This window comes from Gavialis gangeticus, unplaced genomic scaffold (genome assembly GCF_001723915.1).
Source record: "Gavialis gangeticus isolate Ggan-Ray unplaced genomic scaffold, GavGan_comp1, whole genome shotgun sequence".
Taxonomy (NCBI): Eukaryota; Metazoa; Chordata; order Crocodylia; family Gavialidae; genus Gavialis; species Gavialis gangeticus.
The window spans coordinates 30,232,524-30,252,840 of record NW_017729006.1 but is presented as its reverse complement, the minus strand read 5'-3'; the positions used below and the strand labels follow the sequence as shown (position 1 = coordinate 30,252,840).

General features: G+C 41.2%; 1 protein-coding gene across 3 annotated transcripts in view; it reads left to right on the top strand.

Moving 5' to 3' along the window:
- AMPH (amphiphysin) overlaps positions 1-20,317 on the top strand; it is a 119,519-nt gene that overhangs the window by 68,932 nt on the left and 30,270 nt on the right. Inside the window, exons 12-17 of one of the 3 annotated variants that reach the window (XM_019509072.1) lie at positions 3,077-3,100; positions 4,478-4,501; positions 4,795-5,304; positions 7,131-7,163; positions 10,191-10,241; positions 12,749-12,877. In XM_019509072.1, the coding sequence (XP_019364617.1) occupies positions 3,077-3,100; positions 4,478-4,501; positions 4,795-5,304; positions 7,131-7,163; positions 10,191-10,241; positions 12,749-12,877 (771 nt within the window). The other 2 variants (XM_019509073.1, XM_019509071.1) reach the window with 2 other exon arrangements.

The following is a 20,317-nucleotide window of genomic DNA, read 5'->3' as shown; positions in this document are numbered from 1 at the left end:
TCACTTGGGCTGGGAACTCAGAGGTGCGATGCTAGACACACTACTAGAGCTGTGTGCATCCCTGCCTGGCTACAGAAACTGGGGTCTTTAGTCCCACTCTGGCCTAATGGGCTGCTCGGCTGGGGCCGACTCAGAACTCCTACCTGCCTCCCAGCTACAAAATCTCCTGGCCTCCAATAAGCACCTGACTTTGACATCTCCACTGTTAAAATTCTCAGGTGCCATCCATGTAAGAATGACATCAGGTTGATACCAGTTTAAATTGTTTTGGCTGTTGATATGTTTCATTTTGACAGGCAAGTTAATGCAGTTCAGGATTACAGAGGCACTTGCATAAGCCTGTGAAGGACCAGCACTGAGCAAATTTCTTTACTTATTTCAATAGCAGAACTGAAGAAAAGATTTCCACTGACATGCCACAGTCATGCTGACTTGAAGGACAGGAGAGATTATTAGGTTGTGGTGAACAACGTGCTACAAAGAAGCTTCTTCAGTACCAATGTGTGAAATTAGAAAAAAAATCCAGAATAGGTTTGCAAATGGGAATGTGAATAGCCTCTATGCTGCTAATGTCAGATGCCAACATTGGGCTCAGTCCTGCTGTTCTGATTTATATAATTACATTTGTGTAAGTAACGTCAGTGAAGTTCACGGGATTGTTTGGTATAAGTAAATATGACTGATTATGAGTTTATTTATTTTCAAGAAAATATAAATATTTAGATAATAGACTATTAGAATGCATACAGGTCAACTTGAATTGGGTTCTGTACACTGCACATTGTTATGGTGTTCCCATCCCACAAAAACACAGCAATTGAGAATAAGATATTATTTTTAATGCACTCAGTTTAGGTTTTGAAGTAATCATTATGGCTATGCAAATGGCTCTGTAGCCATAAAAACTTAAAGTGTTTGATTATAGACAGCAGGGTTATCAGGCTTTCCTGAAATTCTGGGGGCCACCATTTAGCAAAACAGGAACCCCAATGAAATACTCTCCAACTCTGAAGTTAGGCAGATATTTGATTGTCGTTTTAGAAGCTGCTTTTGATTTTAAAAACATTCTAAGCTCTCTGGAATATGATTTTTGCTCTTGGCAAAATATATCTTATTTGTTCAAAAACATCCCAGTGAGCCTTTATGATATACAAGACCATTAATGTCAGGACTAGATGTAGCTTGCTGTGTTTCATTCCTCCACTTATCCCTCCACCCATCTCTTCTTCTCTTTCTTGAGTTGAAAGTTTTCAGACTAATCCGAGATAAGCCAGTTGTTTGGATTTGAAGTTTGTTACTGCTTTCTCCTAAGTATACAGGCTTTCCTTGAGTTCCACCAGAGCTTCTCAAAGGGCTGGGAAATCATAGTTACAGGTGCCTTGATGGTCATGGGAGGCAGAGCCAGCCACCCTGCATCAGATTTTGCTAAAGTCATCATGACAAATTCTTTCAGCTGTGGGAGTCAGCTGTCTCCTCTGCTGAGAAACCACTGGGCAACTATAAATGTGCTCGATGTCTGGTCTGATTAATCAAGTCTGCTAGAGTATGCTAATTAGCATGCTCCAGCAGCCTTGATGTCTCGTGTATTCAGTGTCCCTGCACTTCAAAATGGTGGCAGGGACATTTAACTAAAGCTTGTCGAACAAGCTTTAGTTAAAGCACCTCTGCCACCATTTTGAAGTGCAGGGTGCTGAATGCACAAGATGCTACGGGCGCTTAAATTAGAGCAGCTTTCAGAGCCACACTGAAGCACCCCCTTCCCCCCACAGCGCATGTAAAGACGCCTATTAATTTTAATGGTCTCTAGCCACAAGGAGGCAGACAATTTCATTGCATTAAAGGTCTAGTCTGCCTTTATGAGAGACTGGGAGCAAGGCCCCTTCTAAACATTACAGGTATCATGCAATTAACTGGTTAATGCACATTTATCTTGCTACATGTGCAAAGTACCTGTGGTGCCATGGAAAGCTCCACCAGCTTTAAGTTAGACCTTGGAAATGGGTATTAACATTATAGCTGGTTGCTGTCAAGCTTTAATTTACATGTGTAGCAACATCTCCCCTGGGGCTGGGAGCCCTGTCTCTAACCAGGCTCCCAGTCACAGGGGTGTATCTTCCCTAGCTGAGGCTTGGTGTCCTGCAACCAAGGGGACTGTCGGCCCCAACAGCTGCCATAATCTCCCAGAATCAGGGATGTATGAAACCTCCAGGGCTGGGAGATTGCAGCTGCCATGATCTCCCAGTCTCTGGGGTTTCACCCCTCCCCGCCTCCAAAGCTGGGAGATCAGGGCAGCTGCAGTCTCCAAGTCCCAAGAGTTTCATGCACCCTCAAGTCTGGGAGACTGCAGCAGCTACATCTCCAAGTTCTGCGGGTTTCATGCCCACCTGCAAGGCTGGGGGATTGTGGCACCCCACAAAGCTGGGATTGGGCTCTCCCTGCACTGGCAATAAGGCACATTGTGATCTAATGTGCAATTGCACAATCATGCCTTCTGCCACGCACATGTGGCATGGCAGAAAGCACTATTGTGGGCATTGCACATTAGATCCCATTGCTCCTTTACCTGCATGTGTAGAGGGGCCCCAAGACTCCTGAATTCTGTCTCTGGCACTCACCGGGTCACAATCCTTATGCCTTTTTTCTGCCTCTGTAAAAAGATACTGTTTCCATTCCTCACATGAGCACTGTGATACTATCCTTTTGTTGATCTCAGAGGCTGCCTTGGATGCTTTACACTGGCCAGATCTCTAACTTATACAAGCATCTGTCCCTTGCAAAACTCTTGTACCTATCAATGCCTATAGATAGACGCCAGCCCAAACATCTGGCTTCTATTTCTCCAGCAGTAATTTTCTGTACTGGCCAGATGGATACATAGGGGCTTGAGCTCACTGGAAAACAGCTATTATTTTGGGCTAAAAAGCATCACAGCATCCTGCTTACTGTTCTCTTTCTTCAAAAAAATATGCGGATGCTGGTTCTGAGGAGCACTGTATACAGTCACAGCACATGTAAAACACATGGTATATGAGCAGTCTTTTTAAGGATATATTTTTCTCTTTTCCTTTTTTCTCAGACATTGCCCTGGGACCTGTGGACGGTAAGGCTAATATTTACCAGTGAGCATTGGGGTGCTTCTGTGCCTCTGATTCTGTAACATACCAGTGGATTGTAATAATTTTTGCATTAGGCAACATTTCAGTCTGTTTTACACAAAAAAAAAAAGGGTTCAGCCACTGAATAGACATGGTCATACTAAAGAAGAACAGGTATTTGTAACAATGAGAAAGACAGGGCAGTGATAAGGGTGGTGAATATTTTAAAACTGGTTCACTCATTCAAGGTGATACAGCTGAGTATTTGCTGCTTTTATTTTCATGAATTTAATTGTTGTTGGAGGTTGGTGATGGAGGCATTGGGTGCCTGTTTTCAATTGCCTGAGGCCATATTTCTTCAGACCATTCTTCCAGTAGATCTCCGTTTTTTTAAAATCCAAGGACAGAATTTATTGTAGGTGTTATAAGTGGGTGGGCCATAAACTTGAATAATTTAGAAAACAGTCACTGCTGTAGAAAATGTCATTGCCCTTCCTCTTGCCTCCTGCTGCTAATTCAGATATAATGATCCACAGGAAGAAAACAGATCATTTTCATGAGATATCTTCCCACATTTTGTTGAAGTGATGGCTGGGATGACTTCCTGTGGAGCCTAAAACTATTCTATGACCTTTTGCAGGCGTTAGTATTTCATAAATCTGTGGGACTCAAATTTTGCAGCTGTGTTGTATGAATGCATAGCAAGTGCAATGTGTTTACACTAGTCTTTTCTTCTTAAGAAGAATTAAACAGAGCCCAGAAGAAAAAATGGACGTTGATGTCTTGAGCCGATATAACTAAACTAATAGATTTTTATAGATGTGCCCTTTTGTTACGCTTTACTTGGTCAATGTTTTTCTTTATTCTAAGTGTTAATACTTCTTTCCACTACTATAAAAACAATGCCAAGTTTCCTGGTTAGAAAGTTTAGATCAAGGGTTTCTTAAGGTTCTTTATACTATGGGACTTTGCTTAATAGAGAAATTGGGCCAGATTTGCTTTTGCTCTGGACCTATGTAGTGATGATATTGGTTCAACATGAGTACACAAACAGTTGGCACTTTAAAATGGCAGCTTCTTGCACCCACTTTGTGCTGATGCAAAGGCTGATAGAAGATGCAGGCAAACAGAAAATCAAACTTTTTAACACTAAAATCCCTGCACATTGCCACAGGCAGTTTATATTTTTTTCAATATGAATTTGCATCTGGAAACATGGAGGACAGCCAGTGTCATGCGATCACCTTCCCACCATTGCATAAAAACTAGGGGTCTGTGTGCCACTGATAAGAATCCATTGGTTTAGATAAACAACAGAGTTTAACTCTTGGTATTACAGGGTTTTTTCCCTCTATTTATTTATATGGTTTTCTTCCATACAGACAAGCAGTGAACTCGTGCAACCGGTAAGCAGGCCTACTAAAAATCTCAGTCATTGTAGATGCATGGTTTGAAATTATAGTTTAATATAATTTTTAAATTCATCTATTAGTACTGCTCTTTTAGACTAGCTTTTATGCTAGCTTTTATCTGCAAATGTTACAAACAACAGCTTTTCCTTAAATTGTTTTAATCATTTTCATTCTTTATCTTTATAGTAAAATTACCATAAGAAAAATTAATTTTGTGTTTTCTCATCAAGTCCACCTTTATCTTTTTCATCTTGTTTTTTTTCTTTGCTTTTTTTGTCTGCTTAAAGCCTGATTCTTCAAAAAGTCTTTCCCTGTGTAACCTGGTCATGGAGGAAAGCCCAAACAGTGGGTCAACAGAAGATATTAACCGATCCCAAACTGATCTAGGTTCACTCAACTGGGGCCTAGATGTTAGCACACCCAGTGTCAGCCAGGAAATCACTTCAGGTGGTTCTTTCTCTTTCCCAGAGGAGGAACAGACTTCAAGAGAACCCATTGACACACTATCTACTACTGTTTGGCCTGCTGTAAGTGAGCAGGAGAATGATGAAGTGGGGTCAGCCTCCATAGAAGAAAATGAGAGGACTTCATTGGAGGCACAGTTGGATGCTAGAAATGTCACATCGAAAGATTTGGAAATTGATCAACTTTTAGAGAGCAAAAACGGTTCTGAAATGCCTGATGTGGGAACTGATAGCTTGTTGGATGAATGTGATTGTGATGTGCAAGAGACAGAGGATCAGAAGCAGGAAGAAGAAGAAGAGTCTATGTGGGCAGGTGTGGAGCCAAATGAAAAGGTAGAGACCAGAGCTGTTAACTTCCAGGAGATAGAGCATACAGATGAGTTTGAAGAGAGAGATTATGAAACTAAAGAAAGCAGTGACATAGAACGTCTTAAGGGCTTAGGAAAACTAAACCATGAAACCCTAGAAATTACCGAGATAGAAACTGGGCAGGAGTCAGAAACTGTGTGGGAATCAGAATATAATAATGGGCAAACTGAGACAATTGTTAACAATTACCTTAAGGAAACAGACCTAGGAAAGCATGGGCAAGTAGAATTTGAAGGGGTAAATGTAATTCAGGAGATAGACAGAGAAGGTTCTGGGTGTGTACTGGGCACAGGGCTGGAAGATGAGGCCCAAATAGTAGCAAGCATTTGTAAAAGTGTAGAATATGCTGACATTGAACCTGATATCTGGAACCAGGACCATGAAACAGCGTGTGTGGCTGACTTAGAACATCCTGGCAGTGTCACTGGAGGGAATACAGCCTTGGAGTGCATAAATATTATGGAGCATGTTGACCTAGACATAACTGACCACCCAGAAAAGGACACTTCATATGTTGGAAACATTGTGTGTGACACTGAATTATTCAGTACAGAAGACCCTGGTAAAGGAATTGAAGACAATAGCATCAGCATCTTCCAAAATGGTAGTGCAGCCAATGAATGTCAAGTTGACTTCATACCCTTTGAGAAAGAATTGGCATTGCGGCCTGAGTCAGCTGACACAACTAATGCAAACTGCAATAATTCTTGTTTAGATAATATGGAAGATAAATTGATAGAGAGGGCAGCAACTGCAGTGACTGAAGACCATCATAGTAACAGTAGTATCCCTGGAGCCTCAGAAACTGATCCCTGGCTAGCAAACTGGGATCCAACAGTTAATAATGATTCCTGGGGGTTTTCTAGTCTGCCCGATGGCCAAAAAAATGGATTGGATAATTGGCCTTTTTTCCATAAGCCGCAAGACTCAGAGGAAGGTAACATGGAAAACAATTGGCCAGGCTTTAATGATGAATGGTCTACCCAAGACTTGGGAGGCATAGATAAAAGCTGGGGAGATGTAAGTGTAACCACAAGCAGTAAAAATCAGGAGTCACCTTTAAAACAAGGCTCATCTGGGGAGCAGGCAAGCATTAGCAACCTTGGACCAAGCAAGGAGATAGCTAGACCCTTGGTTCTGTTTCAAATGGGAAATTCCAGAAATGCTAGCACCGAGAGTTCAACTAGTCCCAAAGACAATGAGACCAACAACTCAGATTTATCTGAAGATGAAATTGCTAACCGGAGATATGGATTGTTGTACCAGGAAATTGAGGCTGATAAAGAAGAGGTACCTACCCCAGTGTGTAGCATAGTCTAGACAGACTTCCTTAGGTCATACATAACCTTGTTTCTTATAAAGAACCCATTTACATGTTCCCCCCCCACTCCTCTAGACCCTTGCTAATCTTGTTGAAGATTTGTCATTCAACTATTTGAATTGTGGTGGCTCCAACAACATAAGTATAGTAGGCTGATAAAAAAAGGTTGACTGTTGAATGATGTTCATAAAACATAAAGTTCACCCCAATCTCATTATTTCAAAAAATATTTCCAAAAAATGCACTTACATTCTTTTCAACATCTCAGTAGCATTCTACCTTTTTTTAAGCCTATTAAAATGTTACACAATAGCATTACAATTTTGATCAGCATTCTTGCTGTCTTGTCCTTCATTTTTTTTTAAGTTCAGCACATTTTTAATTTGCTAATAAGAATAATTTAGCTTAATGGTCTGAGTTTTGTAAGTAATTATGAAAATTTTTTTCTGATCTTTTTTTTTCTACTTAGGCATCCAGCAGTGCATTTAATGGATTCACACAGGTAAGAAATACTTACAGGCAACAGAATTTTCTGTGTTGTTTAGAGTGGACTAGAATTAGCAGTATGAACTGCAGAATGCCAGGAAGGACAATACCAAACCACTAATTACTATTACCTTTTCTGCCACCACCTACTTCATTGATATATTGCCAATATTTCAGTTGAATTTTGGACTCATTAAAGTGAATGGCAAATTTCCCATCACTTCAGGCAGGCTAAAATTTCATCCAAGTTACTATGATTTAGGTTTTAAGTTGATTTTTTTGGATTAGAGTTTACTCATATCCCACAAACATTGACAGGCATGAGTTTCACAAGTAGCGAGCAGGGCACCAGCCCTTGGTACTGACTTGGGGGGGGGTGTCCAGAAAAGCAGCTGCCACTCCTGCCACCTGAGTGCCGCCATCAGTGTTATTAACCTTGCCACTGCTGCTGCCTTGTGTTCCACTGCTACTCAGGTACAGAATTGCCCAGATGTGCCTCTGGATTTCATATAATGTCATGAACTTTTATACCAACTTGCATATCTTTGTCTTAATGGTTTTAAAAATATATATATTTTGAAACCAGAGGTTACTTTCTACAATGTTTGTAAATTACAGAATTATACTAATGATCAAGGATCTGGGTTTTCTGTTTCCCACAGAAAAATGAAAAAAACCCCACAGAGTTTTCATTTTAATGGAGAAACATGGATTTTCCACTTTTGCAAAGAGCTGTCTGCAGGTTGGCAGAGTTTCCAGCCTGTAAGGGACTGGGGAAAGCAGGAGTGCGATCAGGCAGGGGGCGCCATGTGCATGTGCACATGTGCACGTGCACATGGTTTCCAGGCAGCCTGGAGAGCAGCTCCTGCAGGTAAGTCTGGCAGCAGGAGGGGAGGGGGGAATTGAGACCCCCAAAGTGAGGGAGGGAGGAAGTTGGGCAGGGCTGGGAGCTCGGGCTGGGAGCTGGGGCTGGGGCTGGGGCTGGGGCTGGGGCTGTTGCCCAGCCTGGGTGGTTCTTGGGGACCAGGGCTGGAATTGGAAGTGGGACGGAGATGCAGGCTTGTCTGGGGGTGTGTGGGGAACTGGCTCCCCAACACTGTGCACATTCCTGCAGAGGGAAGGGGGGGGCATGTGCCCCCCAGATCTGTGCATGGGGTGGGGATGAGATGCCCACTGCAGACGTGGGCTCCCTGCCCTGCTGCCCTCCCCACAGGACCTCCACAGCTCAGTGCGTGGGACCCGGTGCAGCAGGGCAAACGGGTGCAGGGCAGGTAAGCTTCTTGCCTCTGCAAGTCCCGCATTGCCCTGGCAAAGCACCCCCTCTCTACCTGGCAGCAGCGGGGGTGGCAGTGCACGGTCCCTGGCCCTGTAGTCCTGACACCTGGGGGCCCCCTCTGGCAGGGCTGTGGGGGGGCAGTGGGTGGTGGGAAATGAGGGGCACCCACAGGGCTGGGAGGCTGTGGGTGGGTAGTGAGGGGCACTAGCAGGGGTGGAGTGGGCTGTGGCTTGTGAGTGAGGGGCCTGGACCTGCGTTGTGGTGAGTGAAGGGGGCAGAGGGACTTACGATTTTCCATGATAAAAAACATGATTTTCCATGATAAAAAACTCATTATAGTGAGTGAGGCACTGGTAGTCTTCCAAATTCCTTTAAAATTGTAAATATATCCATAAAACATTGTGTTCAACTGATACCTATACATACATACATATATCACACACACACACCCGTATAAATACATATATAGTAGCATTCCATTTTAATTGCGGGTGCGGGGTTTTTAAATCAGAGAATTTGCTATTTTTATCAGAGAATTTGTGATTTTTAAACACAGAAAACCAGGATCCCTGAATGATGATATTTTGTGCTAGGTCTCTCAGAGGTGCAGCATATCAAGGTGTTGTGCCATCTTTATGCCCTTACAGTTTGATGCACCAAACCTTTCCCAGTGCAACTGAGACAACACTGGGTTGTGTCTAAGTTACAACAGCCATCACAGGTGGCAGGATGCTGGTCACGACCTCTCCAGCTCTGCATAGTGTGGTTCTGCTCTTCCTGGATTTACCCCATCCCCAGCACATCATCTCCCATTGGACAATCTTCAAGCTGCCTGTATCAGATTTAGATCTGAGGTTCTCACCACTGCTTTATATTGATCCAGCCCTTTTACCTACTGTAAAGGGGAGGACTGAGGATCTCACCTTTTTTTTCCATTAGGGTCAAATATTTTCACCATGGAAATCAGAAGTGGCAATTTCACATACTTCAATAGGATAAGATTTTAGGCCTCAATATTTTATGAGTGGCCTGGCTGCATGTAGCAATCCAGATGATCTATTTTTTACTTTTGTATCTTCTAATTACAGTTGTGATTTTGCATCTACCATTTTTTATCAGGACAATTAACATCAAGGAGACATCTTTACATCTTTACATTTGCAACTTTTTGTGTCCTTTTCAGTATGAAAGATCAGATGTATTCTCACCCTCTTGTTCTCTCAGTTTCTGCCCCCATTGTCGAGGGCTGGACTATCCCATAGATCCAAGATGATTGTGATCAGTGTTGCTCCCCTTATGGAGCTGGGGACAGGCTGCTATAATGTAGTTTAAATTATGCTGGAGGGTATGTTATAGCAGCTCTGAAGCAAAAGGATACAAAGATAAATTATAGACACCCTAGTCTAGTCCCCTTTGCCTTTGACTACTAATTGCGTGCCTTACCACTGAAAAGCACAGTGCACTGTTAGCTGGTTTGTCTGATGAAGGGTGATTGTAAGTTAAATGCAAATTTTATTAGTGAAAATAATCTCATCTTTCTATTCCTACCTTAATATAAAGTTTAATAAGATATTTTTCTTTTCTTCCATTCTGTGATTTCTGAAAAAACAGAACATGTTTGATAACCTATTTAAATGATCCATTTTTTTTATCTAATTCTTCATTGCTTAGTTAGGTAAAGTAACAGGTCCTCTCATGCCAAGTCAGGCCTGCATGTTTCAAACTTACCTCTTATAATATTTTTCCTTTCTCTACCTGCGCATCTAGGATACGTCTCTATTTGCAATGCAGCCAAATGAGAATGTGATAGATTCCTTGGTAAGTTTTGGGATTTATTTCATAATTTGTTTAAAAATGTTACATCACAAATTATATAATTATGTTTTTGCAAACACATCTGTTCCCCTGGACTTCCATCATTTAAACCATGTATTATTTAGCAACAAAACTGACCTACGCAATTGATTGTAGCTATGAACTTTTCCTCACTCAATTCTCCTACAGAGAAAGAATAAATTATGATCCAGAGCTATTGCCCAACGAAGAATCTACAAATCTTTAGAGATATTTCACATTTAGTGGGTTGTTGTTTTTTTTACTTTCAAAATATAACAACAGTGGTCTCTTATATCTGTTGTAATCAATGCAGTCAAGAAGTGATATTAGCAACCATCTCTGTGCAATGCTAACCAAGCAGGTGCTATCCCAAAGGCAGCATTTTTATATGCTGGTAACAAAATATGATAGCTTTATCCATCCAGAAATATGATTTTAGATAAATGCTTTTCCATGTATTTAATCAGATATACTCATTTTTATAGTCATAAAAGATTTTAGTGATGTTTTTGCAAGAGATCATGCTTTGACAGGCAATTTATTCCCAGCAATACTCTACTGCTGTCTTAATTTAGGTTAAGCTGATACAGAAGTAAAGCACCAATATAATAGAAAAGAGGAACATATGAGGCAGAGTTTGAGAATATTATTTAGTGTTGTTTTTGTACAGTGCATAATGGAGGTATGTGTCCAGAATGGTGATCAAACACATGCTTCCGCCATGCATTCATTATACCATGGATAACAGCTTGCTGTAGTCCAAACACAGCAAATTGACTAAAGATTACTTGATAAATTCAGTTGTCCTCAAGCAACTTGAAGTAAATCAATATAATCTGCATTATAACATGTTGTCTAGTTTCCAAAATTATTTACAGAATTAATCCTCAGGATATTTATTGTGGTCTTACCTAGGTAAAGCTGCCTTTTTCTTTTTTGCAGTTCCTATTTCTTTGTCTATTACTGAACAGCTAACATTAAATCAATGCATAGAATTGTGCTTTGCAGCATGGTATTATATAATGAAGACTTCTTTAGAGCATTTCAAATCCTGAGGTTCTTACGTAGACAAACTTCTGTTCACTTCACTAGGAGCGGCCTGTTTAAGAAATGAAAGAATGAAAAACAAGTAAAGGTCTCTAGCTGCTTCTGAAAAAAATACTGGAAGAGGAAATATTTTTTCTCTCATAGAGATCTGTATAAAGGTTTTCTGTCTTACTATGAGATCTTTGAAACAAGCAAGTGTTGTTAAAAGTGACTGCAGAGGTTTGATTGAGCCAAATGAGTGAGTTGTGTAGGAAATTTGTTTATGGGGGAAAAGCCCATTAAGGTTATTTTGTCTGGTTGAGCCAGTGATTCTGTATGAATGACGTACCTTTAACTTTTCTCTATACGGGATTAATCCTGCTCTACAAGTTTTTAGCTCCACATGAAATATAAATATGCATCAATAGCTTGGAAAGTCGCTTTAAAGAACTGGAATGTTGGGTATGTGTTGAAAATTCTCCTTTCTTTTAGGACCATTTTGTTGCAGAATTGAGACTACAGAGGACTGGTGTTCCTTGGTGCCTTCTTGTACTAATAACATGTGTGTGTTAGAGTTTAAAAGGGTCTGAATTATAGTAATGTGTCTGAGAAGATGGATTCCAGTCTGGAACAAACAATATCTGCATCTGACCTGAGTGCTCTTTTCTGCATAGGCAGGGGGTTGGACTCAAACTGTTGAGGTCCCTTTCGACCTAACATCTATGAATATCTCTGATACGATTACATGCCTCCTAACCTCTACCTTTACTAAGCATGCTTCTGATGATGAACAGAAATAACAGATGAAGCAATATGTTTTGTCCTGAGTGCCTAGGTGTTGTGGATAATGTGAGGTATTGGGGTGAAGTGCAAAGGAAGTGGTACTTAAATTTGAATTGAATGCAAAAGGAGGTTTTGTGTTTTATGCTAGAAATAGTGTGGTGACATTTGGCTTATGTGGGCAGCATTTAGTTAATTTATTTTCAGACTAGACAGAACATCATTCAAATGAGTAAAAGATCATTTAAAAAATCTTAATAAGAATGGCATTATGGCTAAGGCACAGGTCTGGAGTTCAGAGTTCAGTTCCTGGCTGTGCTGCACACATTCAAAATGACCTTAAATTAATTCCGTTTTGTTTCTTTTCTCCTTTTTTGTCATTGGGATGCTAATACCTCCTTTCCTCACAGGGGGGCATTGTGACAAACATTAGAATACATGTATGGTGTTTTGAAGGCGAAAATGCCCTTTGACTGCAAAGCATTAATTATTGTTAGTAAGCTCAACAAATGCTGTCTTCTCTCAGACAAAGATCTGCACTATCAAGGCTGTTAGATGGCTTCTGTCCGTGCAAGAGGACTGCTAGTATAAGAAATGTACTTGTGCACTCTTCCCCCTTCCCCGTTATCAAATGCTTTTCAATGGTTTTTCAATTTTCTACTTAAAAATCAAAACCAAATAAGGTGGAGGCGGCAGAAGCTCCATCTGTGGAACCCAAGGCTGACGAAGCCCCAGCTCCTCCTGCTGCTGCCATTCCTCCTGAAAAGGAAGCTCTCCCTGCTGAGCCTCCTGAGCCAGCAGAGGAGGCTGTGGTGAGTGACCTCATCCACCCCAGAATTCATCAGATCCTTCTTTTCCCATTGTCCATGTGTCTACTGCATTTCCACCTCCCTTTCCATTTTTGTCATCTTTAGGACCGGCTTCCCTTATAACGACACAGCAAGCTCGCTAAATATGTGCATGTTATGTAGCCCTAAAACGCCATTCCTCCACTGGATGGCATTTTAAAGTGAAGTTCAGCTGAACAACTGTGTATTCAGATATTGCAAGTTTTGGACAAACTCAACAGGAGAAAATGAATTGAATCCCATTTATAAAGGGTGCTGTTGCTTTTTTGAGGAATAAGTCCTGGGCCAAACTATATGTTGAATGCTGCTTGCTTGAACTAAGTGACAACATTTCAGACTTCTACCACTTGCTGAATATTAGAAGCAGCAGCTGACTGAGGAAAAAAAACACCAAAGCTTCACAAAAACATACAAGGAGATGAAAAGATCCTATGTCGGCCCTGAAGAATAGTGGAAGTGCAGTGTTTTGGGAAACAGTGAGAGCACTTTAAAAAAAAAACACAGTAGGATATTCTGAGACTCCTTGCTCTTCACACCCTCCTTTTTACACTTAGAAACAAATTTAAAACCACCATTTTAAAGTACCTCACACCTGTACGTGCCTCAAGGCAGCAGTTTTGCATGCTATTAGGGCTCCATTTTCCATGCTGGAGCCCTCACTGTGTCCCATCGACCTAGCTGGGGCTCTTCTCCATTTTAATAACGTGGAGGGTGGGGGGCCCTCACAGGCCAAGAGTCTCTGAGTAAAAGGAAATTGCATCTGTACCGCCTGGGTCCCAGCCTAACAGTCTCTGAAACCAGCATGAAGAATGGAGTTTGACTGGAAGTCAGAAGGGTCATATTCCATTCCCACCCAAAAACACCTGAATCATTCCTTTTTAGAGTTAACAAATAATCCATTGAGTTATTTGATATTCCCCATCACTGTAACAAGAATCATCTATAGTCAGACAAAAAGCTGAAGGATTTAACTGCGTACTGTTGTAGACTCAGAAGTCAGTAGGAAAGAAATTGTTTTAGGGTTCAGTTCTTCCCTTGTTCTTTCTTTGACTGTCATAAAACAGGTTGGTCCAATAAATAACTACACTGGGATGGGACTTAGGATGCCAGGGCTCTGTTCTTAGCTTTGTCACTGACCTTCTAGGTGACCTTGAGTAAGTCTCTGTGCCTCATTTTCTGTATCTGCCTAATAAAGATAAGAGTGTTACCTTCTTTGTGAAGGTAAATGGTATTAATGAGAACAGAATTAGTTCTCCTTTAATTTACTGTTTCACTGAGGGGAACATAAATACTTAATCCGGATAGTCTCCCTGTTTAACTAGATGATAATTCAGTTTTTTCAAGGAAATCTACACAGCCACCCTCTTCAGTAAATCAAACATATTATTTCCAGAATGTATTTATGATAACTGTACGACAGTGCAGTAGTATGGTTTTAAAATCATCTTACTGATGCAAAGTCTGTGTCAAGTCCTAAAGAAAGATGGTCATTTATTGATATTAAAATTTTCAGAGTTCAGCTTGAAATGGAGGGCAACTTCTAAGCCAGCGAGTGGTTCATACCTCTCTTAGACCTATTGTTACAGGAAGTCTTTCTGCAGACTCAGGCAAATATATTCCATCACCGCCTTAGGTCACATACAGAAGCCATTCTTCACAACCAGAAAATGAGAAGCTTAAATTTTGTAGGAATTGCTCTGGAGATCAAAGGAGGTCTAGTATTGCTTATCAACCATACATATAGCTAACATGCAGACTGGTAAATTTTGGTGGGTGGTATAAGATCAGTAATCCTGCTGTCAGCTCTCTCTAATTCAAAAAATGGTCTCAAAGGTGAATGAATCCTTAGTAATAATTAAGTTAGCTTTAGCCTTAAGGCTCAGCAGTCATGAAGTCATTATTTCTTCCCTCTTGCTCTGGGAGGGCAAATAATTTACTGCAAGCCAGTAAAGGGTGGAGCATACTTTTATGCATCCAGCTGGAGTTTTCCAGACAACCTAGATATTTTTCTTTTGGTGTGGGGAGGGAAGCATTTAGTGTTACACCAACACTTCTTCTTTAATTTGCATAGGTTCATGCCAGATGTACACTAGAGTGAGTATGCTCAGAGGCAGCGCTCTTCAGTAATACATACAAAAAAAGTCAACTGTCCAATCTGTGGCTGCACCCTTCCCTTCTATATGCTTTCTCTTGAATGGGTATAAATCATAGTAATAACTTGTCAACTCTATGGCAAGGCAAATAGTGCAATAGCTTGTCTAGGATGCAATATTTTGTCAAATCCTTGTTTGAAATGCTTGTTGTCTAGCCATAGTAAATTTGATAGTTTAATAAGGAAAAAGAGGAGTGAAACCAAACTCAGTCCATACCAGATCTTGCTTTTTTTTTCTGATAATTGGAAGAGAAGTAATTTTTGAAGAGCAAATTATAATTAAGTTGAAAATGTTGTTTCTAAACTTGGTTTTGGTTTTTTTGGAGATTTTTTTTAGTGGGTTCCTAAATGAAAGAAATCTTAGAATAGGTTACTTACGTACAAGGAGAGATACTCAGTCTCTTTTTATTTTGTGCTGGGGCAAGGTGAAGTACAAAATCTGCTTTACACCTAGCTGCTAAATCAGGGGTGGGCAAAATGCGGCCTGGGGGCCAGATGCAGCCTGCCAGGCCATTCTATCTGGCTTGTGGGGCCCCTAAAAAATTTAGAAAATTAATATTAATCTGTCCTGGGCTACCTGTCATGCAGCCCTCGATGGCTTGCTGAAACTCAGTAAGCAGCCCTCTGCCCAAAATAATTGCCCGCCCCTGTGCTAAATCATTGATAAGTTATAACTGCAGTCACCACACCTTCACTAGTGGGCTTACATGGCCTTTTTAGATTATACTTTTTGCTGCTGTTAGTAAATGTTCTGTCAGAGTATAGTCCACCATAGGCAAAAATTATAGAATGACTGTGAAAGAGGGAGACCAGTATAATTTGAGAAAAGAGAGTGATAGTAGCACTTCAGATGAAATAACATAAGCATTAAATGCAAGTTAGGTGAGGTTTCTTTGTTTTAAAGTTGAAATGGTCTTTGCTGATTTGCAGAAGGATCTCTGGGAAAACAAGAAGTAAAGCATGTTTACTTTAATAATGATGGAAGTAGAGTTACTGTTAGAATCTGGTCCTACAGAAGAAAAACAAGTTAAGGAAAATAGTTTCTAGTGCCTGTTGGAAGTTTTTGAAGCTTAAGATTAGAGAAGAAATTGGTATATAAGATCAAAGTTAAGAAAAAGTTCGGTGGACTACAAAAAATGAAAACATGTCATTCTTTTGTAGCAGTTCTACATTTGTTGAATTTATATATGTGGGTTGATTAAAAGGAAAAAAGAGAGAGTTATAAAATATTGACACTTTTTTCTTCTGAGGGATATCTTTCCATTATTCCTTGTTTACAGTGTCAGTCACTACTACATATACGTCTCCTTTTGGCAAATTCACTGCAGACAATATTATACCAGAAAATTTATGATGGACATGCATTATGTTCCCTGCAGTCTGTAAGCCATTTTTTGCATAATGTAGCACTTGCTTTTAAATTAGACAAGGAAAGGGTGTCCAGCTGTTAGGGCACACACTGCTCTGTGGTAGTAGATTAGGATTCACGTCTGCACTTCTCAATTGTCTTCCTGTGTTATGTTAACAAGTCTTTTAGGAAAAGAGTTGCAAAGGTATTTAGACACCAAAACCCTAAGGCTAAGTACAGACAGTGAAAAAGCCCAAGGCTGAATTGATTCAGTCTTTGCAGGTTAGTCTAAGCTGCAAAGATTGAACCAAATAAGCAAAAGAACAAACATTCACTTTTGATTCAGGAAATGCAGCCACATGCCTGCAGTGGCTCAAGCCAGAAGACAAGGGGTGCTAGAGCCTGGTTCTCTGGTGCACAGCATGGGCTGTATGTTCACTTCCTTTTCCTGCTGCCCCCAAGGTTCCTGAGATTTGCAGTCCACAATTACAGCAGCAGGACTCTGCAGGGTTGCTCATCACTTCCTCATCCTGCTTCCAGGTGCCTGTGGGATTTGTAGTCCACAGGTGCAGCCAGTGGTAAGTAAGCAGGACAGGGCAGTTTGGTACTTGGGGGAAAGGAAGTTTAACCCTCCTTCCTGGCCCCAGACTTCAGCAGGGGGTGGGGGGCATGAACGATGTGTACCCCGGAAGCTGGGGGGGCATGGTGACTGCCTGCCAGTGGCAGTGGCAGCAGCAGGGGCATGGCGGTGGCGAGCAGGGAGCTCTTGCAGGTGGCCACAGTGGTCTTGGTGGTTGGCAACTGCTGATCGGTGACCACTAACAGACACCACCAGTAGTGTCAGCGACGGAGGGGGTGGCAAGCAGCAACTGCCCGCAGGCACCACCAGCAGCATCGACAGCACTTTTCTCAGGGCATGCACATACACCCGTGTGCACCCCTATTGCTGGGGGGGCTGGCAGTGAGCCATCCAGTGTGGCCTTTGAGCCAGGCCTCACTGTTCCAGCTAGGGAGTGGAGGGGCGGGGCCAACCCTCTTCTCTGGAGCAGACAACACAGCACAGCCCATTCCAGGGCTGCAAAATGCTGTGATGCTGGGGGACTCTGATTTAACTTGAACCAGGAAGGGGTCTGGGACAGAAGTTGCATGAACTGGTCTGATCTAAAACAATTAAGTCTGATACTCCACTCATCCAGGTATATCTTAAACCAGTTTCAGCCATTTTGAAACTGGTTTATGTATACTGAACTTCTGTTCTGTAAGTTTTAAACCAGTTTCTGATCACTTAAACCAATTTATGTGTAACTTCTGTTCCTAGCCCATTGGGTTTTTGTATTTGTCTAAAGTCTTATTTCAGAGGCATAGGCACTTTTATAAATACCTCTACAAATTTTGACCAGCTTTGCTCAGACCTAAGACCAGCTCAGACCAGCTCCTGAGCCCATTTGACCAGGGCATCAGATTGCCTTCAGTTCTCCGAGCAGATTGTGCTACGCAGATTGTTCTTCTCCAGCAGGATATTGCATATTGTCATCTAGCGGGAAAGGTAGCATCATTGAGGTGTACTGTCCTGACTTTCTTTGCTAAGTACAGACAGTCAAAAAGCCCGAGGCTGAATTGATTCAATCTGTAGTTTAATCTAAACTGTGTAGATTGAACCGATAAGCAAGTGAACAAACATTCACTTTTGATTCTGAAAATGCAGCCACATGCCTGCTGTGGCTGAGAGCAGACAGCTTGGGCCAGCCCACGAACCCTGTGAGGGGGGTTTGCAAGGGATTTGCAAAGCATCCTGGGATGCTGGGGGACTGTGAGTTAACTTGAATCTGAAGGGGATCTTGGACAGAAATTCAGTAGACTGATTTAAACTAAATCAGTGAAGTCTGATACTACATCCATCTAGGTTTATCTTAAACCTGTTTCAGCCATTTTGAAAGCAGTTCATGTGCACTGAACTTCTGTTGTATTACAGATGTGAACCAGAATTGCAATCACTTACACCAATTTATGTGTAATGTTGTACCTAGCCCTTATCCACAGCCAAAATATCTGGTCAGGTACATGGTACTGTTCACTCTTAGAGGTGGTTTTATCCCAATAACTTTTCATTTTGTCATCTTCCAGCACTGTATTTATACCAAGGAGTAGTGGCATTGATCAGCTATTTTTATCAAGCCAATTGCTGATGCAATGTCTTGACCACAATATTTTGCTTATCATTGTTCCCTTGAGTAGCAAGGACCTGGCAGCCATCTGTGATATGTTGCTTCATTTCACCAATGAGGCCACATAGTCTGTAATGTCAGGCATGCATTATTTCAGAATATATTTTTAATTTGTTACAAAAGTCTGGTCTTGAATAGTATACACAAAACTTACTGCATCACCAAAGAGCTCTGTATCTCCACCCACCAAGTACTGACAACTGACTTAGTCCATGGAGAGCACATAAGTGAGCCTACTGTGTATAGTACCTTCTACTGCCACCCTGAATCCATTTTAACCTGGTCTCTGCCATTCCATCTCCAGTATTTATCTTCCCAGTTATAGGTGTGTAAAAATCCCAGTCATTCCTAACAACTTCCCAGTGCAACAACCAGTCTTTGCTTAAACAGTATTTCCTCAAGCCTTCCACCTGATTATTGCTAAAAAATTGTAAAACAATCAACAACCTTCTTCTTTCCATCTTACAAGGAATGTCCTCAATTACTTCTTCAGTGTTTTCAGTCTTATCTCTGATCGCTTGAATATTCCGAAAGTACTGGTATTTCTCAGGTCTCTATTGCCACAAATTTGTTTCTGTAATCTAATTCAGTTCTATTAAAGAACTTTTGTCATCAGTTTTTCTTTCTTAGTTTATGTATTTCAGAAGATGGTTCACTCCCAAATATTTGTATGTCTGCTCTGTGCCCAGTTTTTTGATATCAGTTCCATCCCTGAGTGGCAGATGGTTTATCTGACCACACTTCAATGTTGAACAACCCCAGTCTCATAGAGATGGAGCGACGGAAGGACTTGGCAATTTTCATCATACTCTGGAGTTGGTGTGCATTGGCAGCATTCAGTCTGAGTTTGTCCTTATGAAATGTGACAATTGGGGCTGCTGTTTATCAGTTGCATAAGTGTAGCCAGAGTCGCACAGTATCTGGCACAGTGGGTTGAATGCTAGGTAGAGTCACAACAGACTTAAGCTATCTTCCTGGAATATCTCCTTGACACATGCAGCGGTGTACACTAGATTGCCATCAGACACAAAGGAACAGTTATTAAATTCTGATACAATTTGTATAACATGAGCACTCCAAGGCAGGAGTGAGAAACTGAGGAAAATGCATTTGTGTTGGCTATCCAGGTAACACCAGTTCCTTTATCTTCTACTTGTCTGAGTAGAGATTACATTGCCCATCAATAGCAGCTCCTTATGTTCTCTTCAATCCTAAGTACAGCCATTTTGCTTAAGTGCCCAGCTGTTCATAGATAAAGGCTAGTTCCTTTTTTTTTAACCCTATCCTGGCAATAAAGGTTTTGCTAGCAGTTGACAGGCATGTTACAGGTCTGAAATTTTGAGAGTTGCTTACTGTTGATTTTTTTGGCTTCATAAATATGATCCCTTCCATCATAAAGTCCTGCTCCATTTATTTTCCTTCTAATCACAAGAATCTTCACGTCATTGTCTCCTGTTAGTAAGTCAGTTTTATGGTCTCAGGACTTTTGACTTTTTCAGAGGTGTTATTGGGCACACGGGTCCTAATGCCTAAATATCTTCCATGCTACACACTTCATCAAACATCAGCATCAAACAACTGCTGACTCTGTGCAGTATAGTCTCAGCACATATGTTGCATTTTTTGCTTTTCATAGTTTCTAGTTTCTAGGGTCAGAAGGGACCTGAGCAGATCATCTA